The sequence below is a fragment of the Thamnophis sirtalis genome, unplaced genomic scaffold (genome assembly GCF_051295495.1).
Source record: "Thamnophis sirtalis isolate CommonGarterSnake01/CBP01778 unplaced genomic scaffold, rThaSir2_p1.2 scaffold_6, whole genome shotgun sequence".
NCBI lineage: Eukaryota > Metazoa > Chordata > Lepidosauria > Squamata > Natricidae > Thamnophis > Thamnophis sirtalis.
In genome coordinates, this window is record NW_028261386.1 from 112,608,032 (window position 1) to 112,633,943 (window position 25,912).

The 25,912-nt window shown below is 39.4% G+C and overlaps 1 protein-coding gene and 1 long non-coding RNA gene across 3 annotated transcripts; one reads left to right on the plus strand and one right to left on the minus strand.

Annotated features, from left to right (window-relative positions):
- Window positions 1-1,361: 1,361 nt before the first annotated feature.
- MANEA (mannosidase endo-alpha) lies at window positions 1,362-21,755 on the minus strand. 2 transcript variants are annotated; one of them, XM_014053062.2, is made up of 5 exons: window positions 21,578-21,755; window positions 14,853-15,436; window positions 5,870-5,979; window positions 3,381-3,457; window positions 1,362-2,555 (listed from the first exon to the last, which is right to left on the minus strand). In XM_014053062.2, exons 2-5 carry the CDS (start codon window positions 15,394-15,396, stop codon window positions 1,919-1,921), a joined length of 1,368 nt encoding a protein of 455 aa, XP_013908537.2. In that variant the 5' UTR covers window positions 15,397-15,436; window positions 21,578-21,755; the 3' UTR covers window positions 1,362-1,918. The 2 variants fall into 2 exon arrangements, with proteins under 2 accessions (XP_013908537.2, XP_013908538.2); XM_014053063.2 differs by lacking the exon at window positions 21,578-21,755 and adding an exon at window positions 21,212-21,453.
- Window positions 21,756-23,068: 1,313 nt separating this feature from the next.
- LOC148045160 (uncharacterized) lies at window positions 23,069-24,839 on the plus strand. Its single transcript, XR_015697181.1, has 2 exons — window positions 23,069-23,240; window positions 24,447-24,839. It is a non-coding gene; the product is annotated as an uncharacterized LOC148045160 (long non-coding RNA).
- Window positions 24,840-25,912: the final 1,073 nt, after the last annotated feature.

Sequence of the window (25,912 nt, forward strand, 5' to 3'; positions counted from 1 at the left end):
AGGAACCTAGAAAAAATACATTTCTTGGCAGAAATAGCTTCCATTGCAGCAGATGTTTTTGTGGCCAGGAAAATAAGACAAGTGAAAAAGAAGAAGCAGCTGGAATGCTGCAACAAAAGAATGTCTAGTCCCATTCTGCTTCTAATGAGATTTGTAGATGCTTAAACAGATAGCAAATTAGATTTAGAACAAAATGCAAAATAAAGCAAGGTAGTGGTTTTTTTAATGCATAAAACTATTTTCTCAGGCTCAGTTAGAAGAGTTTGCCCATCACTAGCAAAAATAAAAATATCACATCATTTAGTTTATAATGGAATAATGTTCACACTACAAGAGTCCATGTGAATAGTTTTTGACACTCAGATTGCAAAATATTGTATTTGAAATGGTTCAACAAAAAAGTTTTGCTTTTTACTAAACTTGCTTTCATGGAAGCAAATTTAAGTTGCTGATTAATTTTTATACTTATGGATTTTTTTAAACAATATAAACAACTTTGAATTATAATAATGGGGTGCTTAAGAATTATTAAACTGCACTTTTGTGAAAAGAAATTGAACTGAGCCAATATAAAAGTAGCTTTTATAGTTGAAGGGCTGCTTTGCTAGTGAATTAAACATTTCTTTGCCAAACACAAGACTTTCCCAAGCCAATCAATCATGCAGGTCAGCTGCTTCAGGCTGCACAGGACATTGGTGATTCTCCTTCCCTCCCCCTAACTCCTTAGCTCTATAGATCTTCACAAGATAAAGTGAGGGATTATGAGGGAAGGAGAAGGACCATGTGGAATCCAGTGGGGGGCAAAGCAGGTCCAGTGTCCTTGGGGAGCTGGCAGGGCAGGGTGGCGGAAATAGCTGGGTACCCTGCAGCATCCCTGCAAATGATCAGGTAGGCTCTGTAGAATTTGTAATTTTGAAAAAAGGCCATACATAGTTTTTGGGGGGATCAGATATAACTTTGAATGATTGTTAAATGACCTCCTGTACTTCAAGGACTAGAACTCAAAAGACTAATAATGAATGCTCTTAGCCCGTTCTGAAAAGTAAAACTATTTTGCTAGACCATTTTCCTAAAAAAAAAAACCAAACCAAAACCTTCTGATGTTTGGGACAAAACGTGGCTTTTAAGGTCTCATTAGGAACAGCCCTTCCTGTTAAAGTCCTTTTTCCTATGGATAAATTGAATGACACTTTAAATTCCCCAGTATTTCAATTTTAGTTGGTAGTTGCTTTAATCCATTCTTTCCCACAACATTTTTTTTTTACTGTCTGGAAATATTATGAAAATTTCATCTCCCTCCCTAATTTTAATAAAGTAAATGTAAATAAAAGGTTTTTCATGTTCTGAGAAGCACACTAAAAATAATAACAGGGAATTTATTTCCAATTCCAGCGATTCACATGGCGATTAAAAAGATCTGAACAAGAAGGATTTCAACACTGTGCTCTTAGGTAGCACTAATTTTAAGTGGTTCTTGAACCAAAAAGTTCCCAGAGAAATTCCTCTCTTTACAATATCATGCATCATATACACATTAATCTACAATAGACCTGGAGGGGGTTTCATCCCCCTCCCAAAAAATGAAAACAAAAATCAGCTGCATTCAAATATCTTAGGTAACTATTTTAATTGCAGCCAGTTTTGAATTTACCTCTTTAACAGTCTATTTGTACCACCACTCAAATACTCTGGAAACAGTACTTATAGTACAGAATAATATATACAGTATTAAGCATTGCCAACACAGTCTTCATATAATAAAGTAACTGAAGAGATAGTATTGCTTGTTGTTACCTTTGTTCCTTAAAGTGAAAACTTTCTGTAACAAAGCTGCAGAATAGTCAGATTGAGAAGATGTTGTGAGGAAGTGGTCTATCAGTGATAGATTCATGGTCAAATTCTCAATCACAGTAGCAACTCATGTAAGCCACTGTTCCTTTTCTTTGCTATATTTTTCAGACCACTTATGCGTAAGCTCCAGATAAATATTTGGTTTATGCGGCTGATAATCCAGATAAGTTGTCAAATCTGTCTTTTTAGGAATGGCCTTTTCAATCTGAGTCCCTTCGTGCCATTCATTAAAAGAGGTGATGGAAATGATTTCAGGTCTTACTAGAAGCGCAGCACTGAATGCTGTCTCGTAATATTTCCCGTTGACCCGATTGCGTGTGTTGTGATTGTTCCATGGTCGGATGCTGGTATCTATGTAGCCTGGGCCCACACTTGGAATAAACATTAAGTTTTTTATGTCACAGAAAGCTTTCAAACTGGGCCAATTATGATGGCTTGAACCATAAGAGAAGCCGTTTGTGGCAAAATAGGTGTAAATTCCATCAAAGCCACTTCGATGAATTTCGTGTTTATGTTTTTCTTCTACAAGAAGGGCAATGAATAAGCTGTCATAGGGTGTATTACGTATACTCTGAGATCCTGATACAGTGAGCAGGTTTGCCCACATTTCTGGGATTGTGATGTAAGAATCATAAACATAGAACATGGGGAGGGTTCTACCTGTACTGACTTTATGTCTGTAAAAAGCTGGATGGCTTCCATATCTAAAAGCAAACAAGCAAAAAAAAAAAAAGAAAGTAAATGTTCCATATATATATTTCTAATCATCTTAAAATTACTCTTCCTGACCCTTTCTGAATTATATTTCATTTCAAATGTTGTAAATAGCATTAGGTAAAGGTTCCCCTCGCATATACAGTATATGCTAGTCATTCCCGACTCCAGGGGGCGGTGCTCATCTCCGTTTCAAAGCCGAAAAGCCAGCGCTGTCCGAGGACGTCTCCATGGTCATGTGGCCGGCAGGACTAAATGCCATAGGAGCATGGAGCACTATTACCTTCCCACTAAAGGTGGTCCCTATTTTTCTACTTGCATTTTTACATGCTTTTGAACTGCTAGGTTGGCAGAAGCTGAGACAAGTAACAGAGCTCACTCCGGTATGCGGTGCTAGGGATTTGAATCACTGAACTACCAACCTTCTGAGCGACAGGTTCAGAGCCTCTGAGCTACCGCGTCCCTAAATAGCATTAGATAGGTCTTTAAAAATAATTAACTGCAAGTCAACAAAGCAAATTTAAAAAATGTAGTCTATACATTTATTACATTTGAGAAAGATAAAATTACCTAATTGCTCTGCTTGTAACCCCCTATTTGTTGCTGCATGACACAGTAACAAAAATGACAGCAATGATATTAAATATTGTGAATTTGAACAAAAAGAATGAGAACAGGTTATTTTAATGAAAACTGTGTCTATTGATAAGGAGTCAATTTTTAATTGATAAATCACCATGAAACATATAGATAAAGTCAGATGAGACAAAATAAAATCATCATATTGATATTCAAATATTTCACCAAGTTCTTACTTGTCTATAATATACTTGACATTGTTGTACATGCTACGGTCATCTCTGTCTTTATATGGCTCAATATGAAAAGTGACCTGAAACATAAAAATGATTTTTTTTGTTAAAAAAATGGAGTGTCTCAAAAAAGCAGAAAAATATTGAAGTCAGTAGTCCTTTATTTATGAAGAACAGAAATTTTATTTGATATTTGCAAGTTTAGTAGCGAAAGAATGGAAAAAACTAAAAGGGAGATAAAATTTTTGTTCTTTACATGGGAATGGAGTTTGTCCTGTTGTCACCCAACACAGATTGGTTAGAAAATGGAAAGCATAGCTATTTGATACAAACACAGACCAAAAATGCTCTATGCTGCAATGTCAATTAATTTTTTGCTTTATTCATTTAATTAATTTCTATGTCCACCCTTCTAAGATAAGTGACTCTGGACAGAAAACAATCATAAACACAATTAAAAACAATTACAGTACATTACAACAATAAATAAAGCAATAGCAATTAGACTTATATACCGCTTCATAGGGCTTTCAGCCCTCTCTAAGCGGTTTACAGAGTCAGCATATTGCCCCCAACAACAATCCGGGTTCTCATTTTACCCACCTCGGAAGGATGGAAGGCTGAGTCAACCCTGAGCTGGTGAGATTTGAACAGCCGAACTGCAGAACTGCAGTCAGCTGAAGTAGCCTGCAGTGCTGCATTTAACCACTGCGCCACCTCAGCTCTCTAATATACCATATATGGCAGCCATTATTAACTAAACCAGAAAAAAAGGATGACACCAACAGAAAGTTAATAGCTCTTTAGTATTAAAATTATGTTTTCATCTGCTGAAAAATCACCTAAAGACAATGCTGTAATAATGTTTTAAATCTCTCCATAGAAAGAGAAAATATAAGTGCATTGCCAACTCCAATCTGAAGAGCAAACTTAAATGTGCCGACAGTGAAAAGAGAAATGTGGCTGGAATTTCAAATGAACAAGAGTCTCAGTGTCATTGTCATTTATGATTCATTTCGAGGCATATCTGCCCAATAGTTTCAAAGCCTTGTGCAAAACTGTAGAGGCACTGAGTCATCTAATATTAAATTCACCAGATGATTATTTTATCAGAGAAACAGCATTTCAAGATATTAATGTCTCCAGGAAAAAGAAATATGTACTGATTTGCAAGAAATGCTTAAATTATTAAACGTTCAGTTTTAATTAGTGTTGGGATCGATTTTAGGGTTTGGGCAGTTGAAATTATTAAATTTTCCAGTTCAGCAATTTATACCTGAATATGTAATTGGATTTACCTTATTAGAAAACAATTTTCCTCAACACATCTGCCCTGCCTCCCTAATCAACCTTATCCTTTGAAAGGAAGAGAGAACTGGCAATAATGACAACTCATTACTAAAGAGGCTATGCCGGCCATTTCTTCACACAATTTCTAGCCAGCATACATGATATCTTTTCCTTAGCATCTGGGACATAATAGTATTATCTGAAATTCTGGGTTGGGACAAAATATATAAGTAATATTTACAATAATATTTTTAATTTGATTTGATTTTTTTAATTTGAAAATTTATTTATAGGCCGCCCTTTTCCCTGGGGGGACTCAGGGCGGCTCACAACTCATGGGGAGGGGGATACAAACAATAGTACATAAAAACAATACATAATTAAAAATAAAGCACAACATTCATACAATTCGGGTGGGGGTGAGTTACATTCTTTAACCCCAGGCCTGACGGGATAGCCAGGTCTTAAGGGCTGTGCGGAAGGTCTGGAGGGTGGTGAGGGTACGAATCTCCACGGGGAGATCGTTCCAAAGGGTCGGAGCTACTACCGAGAAGGCTCTCCTCTGCGTAGTTGCCAGTTGACACTGACTGGCAGATGGAACTCGGAGGAGGCCTAATCTATGAGATCTAATGGGTCGCGATTATAAATCTAATTATGATTAGATTTAAAGAAACTTTACCCTAGATTTCTCAAGTGCATGTGAATTATTTTTTAACTCTTGCATTTTTTTTCATTATTTCAGTTTTGACTAAGGACAATTCTTCCATTTTCAAAAGAATTAGAAGTTACTATCCCTAAGAACAAATATTTGCGTATATATTTATTTGGTAATATTTGCTTTGAATTAAGAGAGGGAAGTGCTGTTTCTAAGATGATGACTCTACAACTGCTTCAAATAGCTTTCTAAGTAGAGTGGTACAAAATTAAAATTCATTTAAAAGATAGGACTGCTGCACAGTCAGTTTGAATATATATATAACGTATGGAAGATAACAACATAGCATTTTGTAAGCAGTATTTTACGGAAATAAATTATTAATGATATTTGATAATACAATTATGACTACTCAGAACTAGTCCAACTGAGTTCAATGGAATTTAATCTTAGAGAAATGGATATAAAATATCAACAAACTTTGTTGATATAACGAAGTGGACTACTTTATTTAATCCATCGTTTTTACAAATTTCAAATACTATACCTTTAATTTATAATTGTGTGCAATATCCAAAATTATAGGCACAAGCCCATCAGTGGGATCTCCATTTTCATCAGCCATAACAGGTGGATACCAGGAAAGAGCCAAAACCCCTAAGGAATAAAACATATACCTTTTTATTATAAATTTGAATTGACACCCTCCTCCCAAATGTATTTTAAAAACCTCACCACATTTTAAAGCTTTTATTTAAACTTTCTAACAAGCCACTTCAATTATAATAGGCTGATGACATGTGGACTGCCACAAGGCTCAGTTCTGTAACCTCTCCTGTTTAATATCTACATGAAGCTTTGGGGCGAAAGCATCTGTTGACATGCGGTTGGGTATCATTAATATGGTGATAAACACCAGCTGTATATTTCAACCACAAGCTGACCAAGAAATGCATCAAGGACGTTCCATCTTTAGTTTGAAATTGGATAGCATTTTCCAAAATTCACAATGGGAAGGTTCTCCTGGACTCAATTCATTCTCAAAGAGCAAGTGGCAGCTGTCTCTAAGGAGGCTTTTCCCTAGATTCATCTGTTGCACCACTGCATTATTTTCTTAACTGGGAATCCCTTCTCATAGTCACGAATGACTAGTCTCTAGTGTCAATAATGACATGGTCACTGATGACACTGGTCACCTCCCATGTGGACTATTACAATGCTCTCAATATAAGGCGGCCCTCAAAGACCATTTGGAAATTACAGCTGGTCCAGAAGATAGTAGTCAAGGAAGTGATTGTGTTCTAATTCTCTCTGCTGCATTGATTGCAAATTGATTGCAAATTATGTTGCTGTTTGTGATGCACAAAATCTTACCAAATCTAGGACCCGACTACTATCACTATCTGGCTGACTGCCTTTCTCTCATTATTTCTGCCGATCCTCTAAGATAGAAAGAGGGGACATGCTCCCAACTTTAAAACAAGCTCTTCTGATGAGACTTAGTGTCAGAATATTCATAACTGGCAGAGACATGGCAACAAGGTCAGCCAATGAATAGGCATGGTAACAGGACAGCCAATGAGGGCTGTTTAGAAACTGAAACAGTATTTGCTGAAGACAACTAGGTGCCTGGGCATGGCTTAGGCTTAGCTTAACTGCCCTGTATAGAGGAGGTTCTTTTTGTCTGTATTAAGCTCTGTGCTGGAAATGAAACTAGTCTGGAACTGCTGCTCTAATCTGAAACTGAAGAACCACTCTTGGTATTGTACATTTATTCATGTGTTATTATGTATATAAATACAGTTAATGAATCCTGCTGAATTGGTGCTTTCTGGATGTGATTTCTGCAACAAACGCTGACACTTAGTGGTATGGTTTCCTGTTGGGATGTTTGCCTTCTTACACAGCATTTCCCAGAAAATTAAGGTGCTCTGATCTTGCCATCCTTTAAATTGGTCTTGAAGATTGGGCTTGTTCTCTGCTCGTAGACTAGGAAATGTGTGCTGCTGAGTTTAATATATGTCAGCCTTTACTTTGCTTACTTGCTTTCAGCTGCCATGGAAACGGGGGGAGGCATGGTATTTGGGATGGGAATAACTGGTACAGGAAGGATAGTAAAAAAGGGAGTTTTGTTCTCTTATCTTCTGCACATACTGATGGCCAAAGTTTGGACCTGGTCAAGGCCAACCGTCCTGCATACCAACCTGATGATGCTTCTTGGAGATGCAACCCACATGACACCTATGGGAGTTACAGATTGAGCAATGGGGTGGGGGTTGTTGGGGGTCGGGAAAATGTTTGATATGTATGATTTTGTGCTTTTCTGATTGAGACCTTGCTTTACTTTGCTGCTATCTTTTCATAATTAGTAAAAGTACTTTTAATTCCTAAACAATGAAGTTGAGAGGTTTCTTTCTTGGTTACTGAAGGAGGCACGCCTGACATTAAGCAAGGTCTGCTTCCGCACTCATCCGGAGCTAACACCTTCTGAGGGGAGTGCAATAAAACCATAACCTTCAAAGAAATGTCCAACCCAGGCAGTGACCAGGAGGACAACTTGGAGGCTGCCGGATACTCATGCCCCTTGGAGACGGAGCGTATGGCGGAACTGGATTTGGAGGAAAGATCCATTCGCCCTAGATGGTCATTGGGAGTGGGGCAGAGATACAAGCCTGAGGAAATGCTGGCTGGAGTTACCACCAGCCGACGTCGGCGTCCTGCAACTGCCTGGCAGGAAGCCAAAGAAGAGGATCTCATGATGTCCCATGCTGTGAAACTTTTCCAAGAGGCTTGGGAGAAATGATGGTTCTGTCAGAGCCAGGCTGAGAAGGAAGCAGATTTCCCTGATCAAGAAGATCTGAGGAGGATCTGTCTCAACCGGGGGGGGGGGGAGGAGGCTGGGGGCAGACAGTGGAGCTGATCAGGGTGGGAGAGCCCCAGCAGCAACCGAATGGGTCCCTCGCAGACACCAAATGGCAAAGCTCCTCCTCTTAGAGTGAAATTCGGAGGTGATCCCAAAGAACTAGGGTTCTTCCTGGTACAGGTCTGGAATTTCATGCAACAGTTTGGAGAAGATTTCCCCAACAAGGAAGCCAAGGTGAGAGCGGTAACTATGGCATTGGAGAATAAGGTGGCAGCTTGGATGGTTGCCGTGCATAATGATGACTCCCCCCTGCTGAGGAATTACAAAGCGTTTATGACCGCCCTGAGGAAACACTTTGATGACCTGCTAGCTGAGAGTAAGACAAGAAGTAAAATGAAAACTTTTACTCAGGGGAGAAGTCCAGTGGCTGAATACATTCAAGAATTTCGTGAGTTGTCGGTACATATGCGACAATGGTCCGAGGAGGTTTTAATGGACAGATTTATGGATAGCCTGAATCAAAATATATACCAGAACTGTATTAATGGGGGGGGGGGCACATAACCTGAAACACTGGTACCAGTTGGCAGCAGATGTGGTGATTGACTTAGCCAGGGATAAATACCGTGAAGACAGTGAGAAAGGTAAAAATCCCCCTCCCCCCCCGAGAGGTGCTCTGAAAGGAGGAAAGGGTTGGTCTGCAAGTAAGCCCCAATCAACTGCTTGTTTCTGCTGTGGGAAGGAGGGGCACCGAGCAGCAAGCTGCCACTCAAAAATTAGCCTAAAACCCACGGCTGCTGGAGGGAAGAAGCCAAGCAAGTGAAAGGACACCGCCTTGAAAGGGGTAGAACCTGTTGGAGATTTCCCTCCTAACCAAGAATCCTCCTTTCTTTCTGGGGAAAGTGAAACTGACTCCGATGACAACCATTTGGAAAGTCCCCAATTGGGCCCCATGACCATCCCAGTAGAACTTAAGGTGCTCTCTACTGGTGCCCAGGGAAAGATGCTGGCCCTCTTGGACTCTGATTGCACACATTGCATAATTAGCCCGGAAGTGGTAGAGAAAATGGGATTAAGGCTGAGAGCTTTAAAAATGCCCATTGCTTTTTGCCAGTTGGACATGTCCGTGGCTGGGGGGGCTGCCCATTTTGTAACTGAACCAGTAGAAATGTGGAGGGGGATCACCAAGAGACTTTGAGCTTCATCGTTGCACCAGGGATGTATAGGCCCCTCATCCTGGGATTGCCCTGGCTACGAAAATGGAATCCATATGTGAATTGGAGAAAAGGTGGTTGCGCATCTGTTTCTATAAACACTTGGAGAGGAAGGGGAGGGTCTTCTACAGCCAAGGCTGAACCAAACCTAGCAGCTGCAGTGCAGGAAAAACTTGAAGGGGAAGAAAAAATCCCTAAAGAATATTGAGATCTCAAGGAAGTTTTCAGTGAAAAAGCTTCTGATACATTGCACCCCCCCTCAATTACGGAAGTTTATTGACAAAAACTTAAAAAGAGGTTTTATACAACTTGCTAGGCCATGGGTGGCCGCACCTGTATTGTTCAGGGAAAAGAAAGATGGCTCCTTTCGTTTATGCGTTAATTACAAAAACCTAAATGGGATTTGCACGGAAAATAAATACCCTCTGCCACTCATGAAGGATATGTTGGCCCACTTGGGGAAGATTTTCACAAAGTTGGACCTAAGGGAGGCCTACTACAGAGTCAGAATCAAAGAGGGGGATGAGTGGAAAACTGCGTTCAATTGCCCTTTGGGATGCTTCCAATTCGGACTACTCCCGTTTGGACTGCAGGGGGTGCCAGCAGTTTTCATGCAATTGATAAATGAACTTTTGCTCATGAGTGATCTTCTAGCTGACCAATTGCAAATGGACAAAAGTGAACTGAGGAACAATATTGATTAAATCTATAGAGTGCATACTATTATGCACGAAGATATGTTTCCCCATGAAATACACATAAGATTTGCAAAAAAAGCTGTCAGAGACAAAATTTACAAAAGAACAAGGGACGAACAGCTTGTCCATAAAGGAAAAGAAGTCATAACCCTTAAACAAATACCAAAGAGAATCAGAGAACAAAGAAGGAACTACCAATTCCTCTCTACACAACTGATAAAATATAAAATAACATTTCGCTGGTTGATACCAGAAGGCATGTTAATATCTTGGCAAGATAAGAAAATAAGGATTGACCCTATAGAGAAAGTCCAGGAATTCTATGAACACTACATAGAGGGAGAATCAGACAGGAGAGAGAAGTTGGAAACCCAAAGCCAAGAGGAGCAGCTGACGGAAAAAAAGGACTAGACCAAGATGTGAGAAAGAAGACCGATACAGGAAAGAGAAGGAGTGACGACGAGAAACCAAAGGGAAACAAAACCAAGTAGAGGAACAAAGGCGATAAACAAGTTACAGGATAGAGGAGGAAGTGAAATTAATATCAGTCAATATAAATGGATTAAATTCACCTATAAAAAGAAGACAAACAATTTCTAAGCTCCAAAAACAAAACATGGATATCACATGTCTACAGGAAGTTCACATTAAAAAAATGGTAGTATTCTGGAATCTCCAAAATTAGGAAAGTTACATCTGGCCCTGGCTGATCAAAGAAAAGAGGAATTGCAGTATATATAAAGGACTGGCTAAAACCTAAACAGGTATACGCAGATGAAGAGAGAAGAACATTATTAATTGAAATATCAATAAAACAAAGAAGAGTATTAATTGCAGTCATATATGCACCAAACACAAACCAGAAAGAATACTATAGTAAACTACATAAACGGATTGCAGAACTGGATAACATATGTCTATTAGAGGGCTTCAATAAAGTGGTAGATCCAAAGAAAGACTATAAAACGGATAATAAAAAAAACTATGAAGGAGAACTCTACCAAATACATTCTTTGAAATAGCTCAAGAACTAAATCTAAAAGATGTTTGGAGAGAAATCAATCCACAGAAGAGTCAATACACATTCTTTTCAAACCCCCATAATTCATGGTCCAGGATTGACATGGTGTAGATGGATCCAGAAATGGAGAAAGATGCAGAAGAGGTAGAAATAACACAGAACATGTGGGCAGACCATAACTGATAAATAATCAAATGGAAAGGAGAAGCATAAAGGAAAAAGAGATGGACCATTAATCAGAGGGTTGTAAAAGAAAAGAATTATGTACAGTATGTGGAAAAAGAATTAGCATTTTTCCTAAAAGAAAACTGGAATGAACAGACAACCATTCAAAACCTATGGGATACAACTAAAGCTTATGTGCGAGGCATTACGATAGCATATACAATAAGAAGAAACAAAGATAAAAAGAAATGATATACAGAGCTTCAGGAGAAACTGGGGAAATTAGAATATAAACTCCAGAAAGAACCTCAAAACAAAGAAACCAAAGAAGAAAAAGAAATAATTAAACATAGATTAAACTTAATTACACAGGAAGAAGTGGCCCAGAAAATTAGATCAAGTAGGCAAAATTATTTCAAAAATGCCAATAAACCTGGGAGATGGCTAGCCTATAAACTAAAAAGAGAGAAAGAAAAAAATTAATACAGCAACTAGAGGACGAAGAAGGGGTGATACACGACCAAAAGGAAGGAAAAAAAGTATAGCAGTAAGATACTTCCAAGCATTGTACTGCCGAGAGGAAATAGAAGAGGGGGATATTAAAAGATATCTCCAGAGGAGGAACCTTCCAACCCTACCGGAAACAACAAAAAAAAAACATTAAATGAAAAAATAACAAGGCTAGAATTAAAAAGGGCAATCCAAAAACAAACAAAAAAATAACAAAACTCCAAGCCACTGGACTACTGGATCAAAAAATGGACAAACAATCTCAATACATAATCATACACATACTCACTGCAGCCAGGATTACCTTCGCACAAAATTGGAAAAAAATCAATACACCCTCAGATGAAATTACAATCAGGAAAATACTCAAATGCGCAGAAATGGATAAAATGACAATAGAACTAAAAGAAAGAGAAGAATCGGACTTCTATAAAGTATGGAATAAAATGTACAAGTGGCTACAAAGCAGAAGCCAAGACAGAAAATAGAGAATACAAATATATGGATATAAATAATGAATACTATTATAAGTGTTAATATATTATGTTTGTTACATTATAGGACAAGGTTATAGTGAGAGGAAGGCAATGCAGAAGCGAGAATTATAAAAGCTAAGAAGGAAAGCCGATAGAGAAAGCTGTAAAATTACTGTATATTGTTAGATATGTTCTGTGTTGTGTTTTGTTTTGTCTTATTGTGTTTTTTTCTTTGCTGTGTCTTTCCTATTGTTTTTAAAGATCAAAACATTTAATAAAAATTATTTATAAAAAAAAGATAAATGAAGTTTTGCATGAGCACCTGTAAAAGGGCATGTTATTCTACCTTGATGACATCCTTATCTACATGGAAACATGTGATGAACACATGAAGATGCGCTCAGTCCTCCAAAAACTCCGGGCCACTGAATTTTACACAAAATTATCTAAATATGAATTTCATCAAGAGAAAATCGATTACCTAGAATACCGCATTTCCCACAAAGGCATTGAGATAGACCCAGAAAAAGTCCAGGTGGTCAATGATTGGGCACCTCATCGCACCCGTAAGCAATTGCAAAGTTTTTTGGAATTTGCAAATTTTTATCATCAATTTATTCCCTCGTTCACTAGCATTGCACTGCCCATTACAAATCTCCTAAAATCAAAGGGAGAAACCAAACCTAGGCCAGGCAAGCCTTTGAACTGGACTATGGAGTGTCAAGCCGCTTTTGAGAAATTAAAGCGACTCTTTGCAGCAGAAGCAGTTTTAAAACACCCTGATATGGATGCGCCATGGTACAATCTGATACCAGTGATTTGGCGGTGGGGGCAGTATTACTTTAAAAAAATGTCAAGAGTAAATTGCAACCATGCGCTTACACCTCACGGAAGCTTATAGAGACAGAAAGGCGATGAGAAAAGGAAACGTTTGCTGTCAGATAGGCTTTGATGACCTGGCGGCACTTCCTGAGGGAGCGAAACCCCTTTTGAAGTATGGATTGATAATAAAAATTTAGAAGCGTTGAAGACCCTGTGTAAGTTGTCACCTAAACAAGTGCGTTGGCCACAACACTTCAACCGTTTCAACTTTACCCTCAAATACATCCCAGAGGGGAAGAACTTTATGGCTGACGCCCTGTCCAGGCTTCCCCGGTACAACAGCTCTAAGTTGAGCATGATTCATCCGGTCATCCCAGCTAAAAATATGGCTGCCCCAATGGTTACTAGGAGGCGAGGCCCAGTGGACTTGGATGTGACTATGGACCTAATGAACAAAGTCAAAGAGGGTCTTGAATCCGATGACTGGTTCAAGGAACATTCTGATGAATGCACCATGAAAGATGGACTGGCGTGGGTAGGAGCTAAACTGTATGTTCCTGCTGACCTGAAACCTGTCGTTCTTCAACGGGCTCACGATTCGAGAATGGCAGGACATTTTAGATTTGCAAAGACTGCATCTGATTAAGAGACAATTTTGATGGCGTTCATTGAAAAAAGACATTGAGTCCTACATAGCCAGTTATCCCATCTGTGCAGCCGCAAAAAGACCACTGGGGAAGCCCCAGGGTCTCCTCCAAAGTGTTGCCTGTCCTGGGGCCCCATGGAAGGATATATCAATGGACTTTATTGTCAAGTTACCAGAAAGTCTGGGAAATACTGTTATTTGGGTTATCACCAATCTGTTTTCTAAACAGGTTCATTTTGTGCCTTGCTCTAAGATCCCATCAGCAAAGTCGTTGGCTAAGTTATTTATTTCACATGTATATAGGTTGCATGGAGTGCCTGAATGCATTATTTCAGACAGGGGGGTCCAATTCATCTCCCTCTTTTGGAAAGAGTTCTTGAAATTAATTGGCTGCGCCCACCATCCTCAGACTAATAGGGCTTGTGAATGAACTAAATCGGTTTCAGAGCAGTACCTCCGGTGTTTCATCAATTATCAACAGGATAATTGGGCTGAACTGTTACCATACGCAGAGGTAGCGTACAATAATTTGGTACACAGCAGTACCGGCATGACCCCTTTTAAAGTTGTGTTTGGTCAGGACTTTGTGCCAATTCCTGAATTGCCTCAAGAGAAACCGCAAATTTTGGCCTTGTCTCAGTGGAGTGATCAACTTTGCCAGTTTTGGCCCATGACCCGCAAAGTGTTAGATGCCGCCTACCAGGCTCAAGTGGATAAGAGAAGGGTTAAGTCTAAAGAGTACCAAGTAGGAGATAGGGAGATAGGCAGAAACTTGTCCACCAAGTTTCTGCAAACCACCCAAAAGTCAAAGAAATTGGGGCCAAAGTACGTAGGTCCGTTCCCCATTGTTAAAATCATAAAGTACTTTTAATTCCTAAACAATGGAGTTGAGAGGTTTCTTTCTTGGTTACTGAAGGAGGCACGCCTGACAATATGTTAATCTCGGGACTATTACTTTCCTTTGCTAGCAATGTATTAGATTAATTTTATATGCTGTACGGCCAAAACAAAGGCTTTGGGAGGAAGCTAAAAGCAAGCAAGCAAGCAAAGGGATGCAGGACAGAGGCTTTGAGGTGGGGGGACGACGACGTGGGGAAAAGAGATGGAATATTTACCAATGGATGCTGATCTCATTTGCTTCATGTGAGCTTCTATGACAGATGGGTCTCTAGAGCTATAAGGTCCAAGTTCTGGGTAGAAACTTGATCCAATATCTTCTGGGGGATTGTGTTTGCCTTTTGGATAACCACTTGCAATTTTTGGATCCCAGTGTGTCAATAAGGGGTGGTTCCAGTGAATATATTTTCCATCGAATTGTGGAGTCCCATACCAGCTGTAGTAAAATACATGGAAGTTATAATTGGGAGGAGGTAGCTCTTCCATTTTTCTTACAGAAGTTGTAGATGTTTTGAGATTCATCGGTAGAGGATGAACACTTTTGGTCCGTGGGAAATTGTCTTCTTTTGCTCCTTTATGCAGACTGAACTTCTTTTTCAAATGTGTTGTCTGTTGCTGAAAATCTGGTAACAGGCCAAGACCAAATGGATCTCCAAACCCAACTCTTTCTGGTCTCAGAGTTTTCAGTGCCATCATTATAGAGCAAATAAATAAAATAAAAAGCAGCAAAACAATGCATGTTCTCCTGCGAAATCTTGCCATGATATCATGGTAGTTCAGGACACAGATAGGAAGCGTCCAGCTGCATGTAAACAAGAAAAAAACATGACCATAGAATTTTAAATTTTGCAATCAACTAAAACAAATTCACACTAACATTATAGAATTATTTAATATGTATATAAGACCTAAAATTTCCTAAGCCCTGAATACATCTTAACATAGGAAAACACTGAACTGATTTATGTCAAACCTATCATGTCATCTAGTTCAATACTATCAATATTGATCGTGGCACTCCAATTCTCTAAGATTACAATTCTCAGTTTTTCATGTTATGATCTATTAACAAGTCTATCCAAAAAATTTGAATCTTCCCTAACCCCCATGGTAGAAATAAAAATAAGACTTTATTGTAAGGAAGACATTAATATTATAGACACAGAATGCTGAGCTTAATTATCTAATTATTGCTTCCAACTCTATGTTTTATTATTTCAGGATATTAAGAAATTGCATTGCTATGTGGAATATTTTTTACTGTTGACTTTAAACCACAAACTAATAATTCCGTTAAAAGTGGAAAAGCAAAGCAAAAAGGAGAAGTTAAGAAGGAGCTGACTTAGGGGGATATCTGCTGTTTTGCAAAAAGCATTAAGGATAGAAAACAACAAGGCAAATGGTGCTTCTAGCTGTTGCTTGAAAAGAAGCTAATAATACATGAAAGAACACAATAGATGTTCAGGGTTGCAAATAGAAAGATTGAGAGTAGTTATGTTCAGACAAAATCAGAGGTGCAATGGAGAAAAGCTCTTTCTCACTTTATTAGTCTCCCTGCCTGTTCAGTCAGTCAGTCCAGTCTTCCCTAGCTTCTTGCAACTGCTTGCAAACTAATTCAATAAGCTGTTCAAAGAGCATGTGAAAGAACTGGAAGTTATCATATGAGTAGCTCAAAGCCTAAATCTGCTTAGATTTAAACCCGGCTTAAAATTGGTCCGCAGGGCCAGCCTGGAAATAGCAAAGGACTGGCCTGCTGTGCCTCTGCTAGCAAAAATGCCTCCCCAACATGCCCCATTTTCAACCTAGACAGCCTCCTGCAGTCCTGTGCTGGCCAAAATGGGGCACGGGGGGACTCTGGCAAAGTGCTGCAAGAGGCCGTCCAGGCCGAAAATGAGGTGAGGGTGTGCACGTCCCCCCCTGTGCCCCATTTTGGCCAGCAAAGTGCTGCAGGAGGTCATCCAGGCTGAAGATGGGGCATGGGGGTGCATGCGGGGTCCCCGTGCCCCATTATGGCCATCAGGGTGCTGTAGAAGGCATCACTCCTGTCTCCCCCCCCCCTTGCCGGCCCACGGAGAACTACAAGGCTGATCCAGCCCTCAAAGAAATCCAGTCTGAGAGTCTGCACTATCTCATCTACGTAAACAATATCCCAGGCTACCTGAAAATGCCTCCGGCTGATTTGCTAGGATATGGGTAATGAATAGATTCAGCGGCAAGGAAGGGCAGAATTACAAATTCAGTGTTGTTCATTTTCCGCGCAAGACCCATTTGTTTATGGGTCATGAAAGCCAGGGATCTTGTAGCACAATGCAACAATGTTTCTTTCATTATTTGTCTATCTGGGATCTTCCACACATAAAGCAACTGTTCTAACATGGAGACAAGGAACTCTTTATCTTTAAAAGATAAAACAGTCCCAACCCAGGACAATATCTAACAGGTTGAAATAAAAAGCAGAGGGAAAAAGAAAAGAACACAAAAGTGAAAACAGGTACGGCTTTATTGGCTAATGAAAGAAGGCAGGTTTTTCTTCCCTTTGCCATGATCTCCATAAATAGTTCATTGCTTCCTATGATCTCCTGGTTGACACAACTCTCTTTATTTATATAACTTTAAAGTATCTCTTTCAGATATAAAGAGATAGATAGATATGAAATCTTGATAAAAACAGTACATTTATTCAAAAGAAAAAAAGATGCTAAGACTTGTTATCAAACAATATATGTCCTTTTTTTACAAGACACAGCTTCATATCTTTTATTCTGTCATCCTGTTAATTACAATGGACAGATAGGCATTATTCTTTAAATATTTGATCCTACTGAATCATTTTCCAATAAGAAAACAAATCTCAAATTTGGCTTTTGCGATATCTTAAAAGGTGCATTAAGACATACCCCTTCCACCCAAAAAATGATTTAGGAATACACCTGTCTCTCTGAAGCAGACACTATTTGAATTTCAACCCTAGCACTGAGCACAGTTCTGCTTTTCCCATTATTAGTACTTTGAGGATTGAAGAGGATGGGTAAATCTGAAAGCATTTATGGTATGTGATTTCTCTGACAAGAACCACTGTAATACAAGCTTATACCCTTAGCTTTCCCTTCTACTAGTCTCAAAGGATTGGTATGTTCAAGTTAATAGAAAAAGAACAAAACATCTCCATCATCTACACATCTACTTTACTATCTGTAACATGGAGACAAGGCACCAAGGATGAAGCATTTCCATACATTTCCCAGTTTATATTGCCATGCAACTAGTAATTCCAACTCTGGAATCCTAACAATGAATTACAAATAAGTAAACAAATGAAAGCCATAATGAAACTCTAGAAGGCAAATGCAAAACATAACGCGCCTATCCAATTACAATAATTTTCTTAACCTTTAAAAAATGTTTAATGAAGCATTAGTATTATATAGGTGTATCATGGTGCTCCAAAAGTACCTACAGCTGTAGCCTTCAAAGTTTTTTTAAAATTTTATAAATAGCTCAAGGCAGGAAGGATACCAGTGGTGGGATTCAATTTTTTTTACTACCAGTTCTGAGGGTGTGGCTTGGTGGGCATGGCAGGGGAAAGATACTGTCAAAACTCCATTCCGTCCCCACTCCAGGGAAAGATTACTGCAAAATCCCCATTTCCTTCCAATCAGCTGGGACTTGGGAGGCAGAGAATAGATGGGGGCGGGGCCAGCCAGAGGTGATATTTACCAGTTCTCTGAAGTACTCAAAATTTCCGCTACCGGTTCTCCAAAACTGGTCAGAACCTGCTGAATACCACCTCTGAAGCATACATAATACGTTTTCTTTTTCTTATTTTCCCTGCAATTGTATGAGGTAGGTTGGACTAAGAGAGGGACTGGCTCAAGCTTGCTCTGGATTTGGTCAAACACTCTCCTGGCCAAGGCCATTACTCTTCCAGCAGGAGCCGAGACTGCGAGGGAAACCCCAAATTATGCACTAGTTCTGTCTTGGAGAGAGATAATCTATCCAGAATTTTAAGGACAATTTCTTCAACTGGCTTACTTCTGTAATTCAACATTGTTCAGATATCTGATTTTTGTTTAAATGTAACATAATGATTATTTATAGTATTAAAACTTCAAGTGTAAAATAATTTATTTTCATTAAGATCATTAAGCAACACGAATCAAGGTTTCAAATCTGTTTCTCCCCAAATTAGTATTTCACTGCGACTCAGTTTTATGTATTTTTATGATAGTTGTATCATTTTAAGTGTGTAATAAATAGTTTGGACAAATGTAAAACATAATGGACTGAATGTTGAGATAAAAGAAAATAACTTTTTATCCACACAGAATAAGCAGCTTCAGCAATGTTTAGATTTTAGATTTACATCTAAATATAATCTATTATCATGGAGAACATGACTGACATTGTCACAAAGATACATAATGCACAAAGAAAGGCAGGACATAACTCATTTATCTTTGACAATTTTACATCTGCTAAAAGCCAGGAGAAATTAGATTAGATAGAGAAGTGTGTGCTTTTTAAGCTGGCAAAAACACAGGGGGATGGAGAAGTAAGAGTTGTTATGGGTGTTCAAAACATAAACATTGAATGATTAATCTCTAGTGAGCTACTATTGTTTCAGGAAGGCTAGAAGTCAGCAAATCTGCCTATAATTTGTGCTTGACTAAGTTCCAAAAGTATGTAGTTCAGTAGTCACAGTGACAAAATTGAAGATAATATTAGGCCTCATCAAGAGAATATCAGGTTTTCTTTATTTATTGCATAGTCTGCATTTACTCTCCATGTTCATCCAAAGCAGGTTTGCAATATTTACAAGTCTTGCAACATGGGGCCTTAATTTCAAGATCATTATAGCTCTTCCAATTCCCAGGCAACATAGTCAATAAAATTGGCAACTAAGGAAGTGAATGCAATATGTATGTAGAACATAAAAAAACCCAATGGTAATTTGAATATGTAGAAAAATAAGGTGAACTCTGACTGAGATCTCTACTAACATCATGGCTTTCATCAGCAGAAAATGAAAAATGATTTTTATGCTTCAGAGAATTGAGGGAAGCAATATTATGCACAAGCAAAATAGTGGAAGAGTAACTTTATGAAATAATACACCTCTAAAATTGGTCAACAAAAATAATTACATACTGGTCTTAGCTTGCATGGCAACTGCAAGAAACAAAATCAATTAAAAATTTCCTCTCTTCCTGTAGCCCCTGAGTTTGGACTACCAATGTCTAGCTGTATATATCTAGGATATTCTGGAATACGAACAACATTGAAATCTTGATTCTCCAGAATGAATACAAGATCCCAAGATTATAGTGCCTTGCAATTAGCTAATCGTTAAAGAAATAAATTATTTATAGAAGGTTGGGCAAATACCTACCTTTTATTCATTTGTGTAATTAATTAATTAAAATTATAAGCTTAATTAGAATCATGTAGCATTTTGGATTTGAAGCTCAGAGGGCTATTCTCTACCACTTGTTAAAGCAGTTAGGGGTAATGAGGCTGCAGCTGCCCCACAAATCCATGGAAATATGTCTACTATAAGGACTTGCAGATTGGTGCTATTGTAAGAGAAGAATCTGTTATAGTGGCAAAAAATCAGAAGTATTACAATGTAAAATGTGCTAGAGGAGAAGGTGCTGTCAGACTGATTCTATATGAATGTCCCTGCATTTTCTGAAGCACCTTTATTCTTTAAAATCTAAAATGTTGCATAACCCTAATCTCTACCATACTTTTCCCATGTTCATGTTTTTCCTTGATCCTAATTACAACAATTCTGTGAAGCAGTTTGCAGAGGAACAGATATATTCACGATACATTAAAAATAACAAAAAAGCATACATGTGTTAAGGCATAAGCTACTTGATGTGAATTGTAGTTGATAAAAGCTTATGCCACAGGAGACACGTATCAAATCTGTAAAAGGCCAGGAGGTCTAGGCCAGACAAAATCATGGCTGGGTCCAACACTGAACTACACAACACTCATATTGGGAAATTGACCTTGGCTGATCTTGAAAAGCACTTCTTCAAGTTCAGCCACATTGGGAAACAGTAGAACCTGTCAATCCTTATTAGCAGAGGAAAAGGAGACCCCTGAGAAATCCCAGGCAGTATAGGATGGAGAGGGAAGTTCAGAAGAACAACCTAGGAAGAAGCTAAAGGCAAAAGGCCTTCCTTATGGAAACATTCAGGAGTTCTCAAGGATAGAGCTGAATTGTAGAGACTTAATCTAACCTCTCCAGATAACTCTGCCTCCCCCCCTCTCACACACACACAGGAGTTGAAGAAGCTTCTTGGATGAGAAGCGAAATGCCTTCAAAGAAAAACCAGAAAGTCCAGTTGCCTCTTGGGGAGAAAAAAAGCACCTTTGGGACAACCATGACCTGGATAACTGAGAGACTCCATAGGCAGACACACATAAAGGAGCCGAAGAAGCTTCTTCAGTAAGAAGCAAAACGTCTTCAAAGAAAAATCATAAAGTCCAAGTTGCCTGTTGAAAAAAGGATCTTTGAGACAACCATGACCTGGATGACTGACAATCTCCATAAACACACACACACCTGATATTCACGTAACCACCCAAGCCGAGTAACCGATATCTGGCCTAATTATTTCTCTGCACAGCCAGCCCAAAGGCTCCTGGTTTGCTGCTTTTAATAGCTCTGCACCTGACCGAGGAGCCCTCTTCCACTCGAGATCCCCGCAAGGGCTGCGCAGGCAGAGGCTGCTGGGGCTCCCCTTCCCCGCAACCGATGGATAATAGGGGGTGGTGGTCTATCCTTTCCCCCTTCCCAAGGACTCCCCGCCCCCTCCGCGTTGTGCCTAGGCAAGCGGGCTAATGGGAAGACCGCGGGAGAGAAAGAGGAGGCGGAGGCGGCATCCGCAGCAAGCGCTACCCCTCCGGCGCCTTTCGCCGTGCTACTCACCCGTCTGCAGAACCGGACTGAAAAGTTCAAGCAAGGATTCGAAAGAAGGGGAGGGGGAGCGAAGGCGGAGTAGGCGGATGGGGGGGGATTAAAAATGGACTGATCGGGGGAGGAAACGCTGGCTCAGGGTTACCAGCCTCTTTTCGGAGTTGGCTCCCCCCAGCTTGCGGTTGTCCTCTCCAATCGGAGCATGCGCAGTTACCGAGGTGGAAGGCACGTTGCCCTTAATTCCAGGAAAACAGTAACGTTAATCTGATCACGCCTCTCTCTTTCTTGTTGGCACAACCGAACTACCTTCGGGCTTTTTTTCTTCTTCTGCGGAAGCGTTGGGGCTCGCGACCTGAGTTCGCAAGCCTGCGAATTAATTTTCTCGCCTAAGCGTCCACTCGCGGGCCTCTCGATAAAGTCCTCAGGAGTCCACTGTGGGTTTTTAAACCTCCGTGCAAACGCGGAGATGTCTTCACTAATGTAGCGTGCGAGTCAGACTCAGGAGAGTTTTCACGTGTGTTGGATTTTAATTCCGTTCTTAGCTTTTTAGCTGCAGTGGAGCTGTGATCGTACATATCTGGCAGCTGTTACATTAGAGAAGGAGAAATACGTTTATTTTGCTTATCTGTTACAGAATACATGATGGGCTTTTCCTAAAACAAATGGAAAGTATAGTAAAAAACGAACCACAAAAATAAACCTAATTCTTAGACTATTTGACAGAAAAATGATACCGGTAGTAAGATCCGTTGTATCCTATTTGCTGAATTTGATTATCGTATTTATCAAAATAGAACTGAACATTAATGTGTATTTCTACGTAAAGTTTTCTGAACATTGTTTCTGAGAGTACGTTGGAGCAAAAATGCATTTCTGAGGATCTCCCCTGAATTAGAGTTTAAATCACAGATTAGGGCAAGTGCCTAACCCTCTTTAGCAATGCAGTAGTTATTTTGTGATGAAATAAGAATGGAGTAGATTGCCAGGGGTCATGAGACATGAGGGTTTGCAAATACAATGCAATGGAGTATAAAATTAATAAACCAGCCAAAAAAAGTTTGTACTGTTCATGTTTCTAGTATCTCAGGCGAAAGATTGCTCCCCCCACCCAAAGAAAGAAAGAGAAAACAAGAAAGAAAGAAAGAGAAGAAAGAAGAAAGAAAAAAAACGAAGTCAGGAAAACATGCAGTATGGCTTCAGGAATTACAGGTGAAACTCAAAAAATTAGAATATTGTGCAAAAGTTCATTTATTTCAGTAATGCAACTTAAAAGGTGAAACTAATATATGAGACTCATTACATGCAAAGCAAGATAGTTCAAGTCGTGATTTGTCATAATTGTGATCTGACTTACAGCTCATGAAAACCCCAAATCACCATCTCAGAAAATTAGAATATTACATGCAATCAATAAAACAAGGATTGTACATAGAACAATATCGGACCTCTGAATAGTATAAGCATGCATATGTACTCAGTACTTGGTTTGGGTCCCTTTTGCAGCAATTACTGCCTCAATGCGGCGTGGCATGGAAGCTATCAGCCTGTGGCACTGCTGAGGTGTTATGGAAGACTAGGATGCTTCAATAGCGGCCTTCAGCTTTTCTGCATTGTTCGGTCTCCTGTCTCTCATCTTTCTCTTGGCAATGCCCCATAGATTCTCTATGGGGTTCAGGTAAGGGGAGTTTGCTGGCCAATCAAGCACAGTAATCCCACGGTCATTGAACCAGGTTTTGGTGCTTTTGGCAGTGTGGGCAGCTGGAAAATGAAGTCAGCATCCCCATAAAGGGGATTCCTTCCTTCTACAGAAGGAATCATGAAGTGCTCCCAAAATCTCCTGGTAGACGGCTGTGTTGACCCTGGTCTTAATCAAGCACAGTGGTCCAAAGTCTTGTTGCTCAGTGGTCCAAAGTCCTCTTTTCTGATGAGAGCAACTTTTGCATCTCATTTGGAAACCAAGGACCCAGAGTATGGAGGAAGAATGGAGAGGCCAATCAAGCACAGTAATCCCACGGTCATGGAACCAGGTTTTAGTGCTCTTGGCAAAAGTGTTTGGATTAGAACGTTGTCCCGATGTTAGAGATTGTTATCTCTGTCTGGACCTTTTGTCCAAAATAAAGTTTATCTTGACCTTGCAGTCCAAATCTCCTTATTTTCTGAAATAATACCCAACTCCCCCTCCTCCCCAATTTATTCTCCTCAACCTGCACTTCACTCTCAAGCACTCTTCCTGACCTCCCCATATCTCTCACACATTCTCAGGTACCCCCGGACCGACCCCACTTCACCCGTTCTAACCTGTTCTTCACTTTTCATGCACTCTTGTGCACCTTGCTCAACCCACATTATACCTCTCATTCATCTCTATGCACTGGTTTCAATCCTCACCACAATGTCTCATACCCTTGCATATCCTCTTCAACCTGCACATGCCTTCCATGCACCTCCACGTACCCCTTGCTCTCTTCCTCATCTGCCACATCTTAGCTACCTACTAGATAGGTATCTACTGGAGCTTGCAATTTCCTGCTGGCTTCCCCACTGACTAGTTGGGAGAACCCACAAGAAGTTGCCTCACCTAAAGACAGGCACTCTGTTAACAATGGCCACTGGGATTGTAGGGTTTGCTGTTGCTAAGCGATATGGAAATGCTGGTCCCAATTGTGTTGTAAATTATACATACAAAGCTGTACATACAACTTCTAAAGCCCTTTATGAATCTTATATGGTTTTAATATTTGAGCCTCCAAAATGTGGCTTTGGGGGCTTAAAAGAAGCAGTACTATATTACAAATTTGCATTTAGCCATTAAAAGTTTTGAAAAAAATGAATTCTGGATTTGTTCTAATGATTAAAAAGTTCACTTTTTGTATAATTTCAGCAACCATCATATTACAAGAAGAATTTATATATCATTTGAAGGTGTGACTTTGAGGATTCTTACTTTTCCACTGTTAGGCAACTTTATTACATTCAGGTTCAGTCACCTCTTTTTACCACTTTTTACTGGTAAAATTATCTTTAAATTTGTTACATTACATTGTAGTTTTTACTCCTATTGTCCTTGTCCATTCAGCACGCCGTATTTCTGTCTAGTGTCCAAATCTTGCCATGAAGAAACTTTACTTTTGTACAAATGTTTAACATATATAAAGCAATCACTATGATTTACCTGATGTATCAACTTTATGTGCTGTTTCTATCATTGGTGCAATGTTACCATCTACTTTTAACACCTCAGTTGGCCAGCTGATAATAAATGATTCTACATTAAGGCTAACACATTTTTCAGTAAAACCTTGAACTGTTATATCTCTGCTTTCCAGGCCCCCAATTTTATGGCTCAAATCAATTTCATTTTTATGTCATCTCACTTCCTCCCCAGAATGTTATTCTCAGCATTATTACTTACTCAGCCATGGTTGCTGAATCATTTAGTTTATCTCCAATAGCTTTAATTTCTTGCTGAAGATTTTTTATTTTTTAGAATTAAGTGCTTCTGGCTATATTTTATTTCTCCCATTCAAAATAAATGATCTAATTCAGCTTCAGCATTCATCTCCTCACACATTAAGTTGCTTCGATTGCTGCCCATTCGTCTGTCTTCTCAGTGGCCCCAGAAAGGAGAAATTGCGATGATGAAAGATCAGTTAATATCTTCAAATTGACTGAGTGGTTCAGATCAAAACTTTAAGTTGTAGAATGCAAATTCAGTTCAAGAAGCTTAATTTACTTAATTTATAAGACTGCCTAATTCAACATGACTGGACAATGGGCAAATTTAAAAGCAGATAGAACAATTAACAAAAGAGATGGCAAATGACAGAAAAATCAAACTGATTTCCCTAGTAGCATCAAGAAAGGATCCTTCACTCATATTAGTCCAAGAGCCAGGTTTTAATAGCAGTAGACTTATATACCGCTTCATAGGCCTATCAGGCCTCTCTAAGCGGTTTACAGAGAGTCAGCATATTGCCCCCAACAATCTGGGTCCTCATTTTACCCACCTCGGAAGGATGGAAGGCTGAGTCAACCCTGAGCCGGTGAGATTTGAACCGCTGACCTGCTGATCTAGCAGTAGCCTGCAGTGCTGCTTTTTAACCACTGCGCCACCTTGGCTCTTTTAAGAAGTTTTTAAAAATAGGATCAGGTGCTATTCCAAATGGTAGGAGTGATGACAGAGAAGGCATGCGTCTGAGTTCCATCAGATCACATTATATTATCAATGGGACTTGAACATACTGATCCTGCACACTTAAGATATAATAGAATGAACAGATACCGTGGGAGATAGATCAAGTAGTGAGACCAGGGGTCTGTAACCTTAAGCACTCAAAGAGCCATTTG

Bases quoted from the DNA above. Each gene is read 5' to 3' on its own strand.
- MANEA (XM_014053062.2), bottom strand. From the start codon at position 15,396: ATGGCAAGATTTCGCAGGAGAACATGCATTGTTTTGCTGCTTTTTATT. The intron at 5,980-14,852 runs GTAAATATTCCA...TTTATTCCTTAG, and splicing joins AATGAGATCAGCATCCATTG to GGGTTTTGGCTCTTTCCTGG. The intron at 3,458-5,869 runs GTATAGTATTTG...TTTATGTTTCAG, and splicing joins CACACAATTATAAATTAAAG to GTCACTTTTCATATTGAGCC.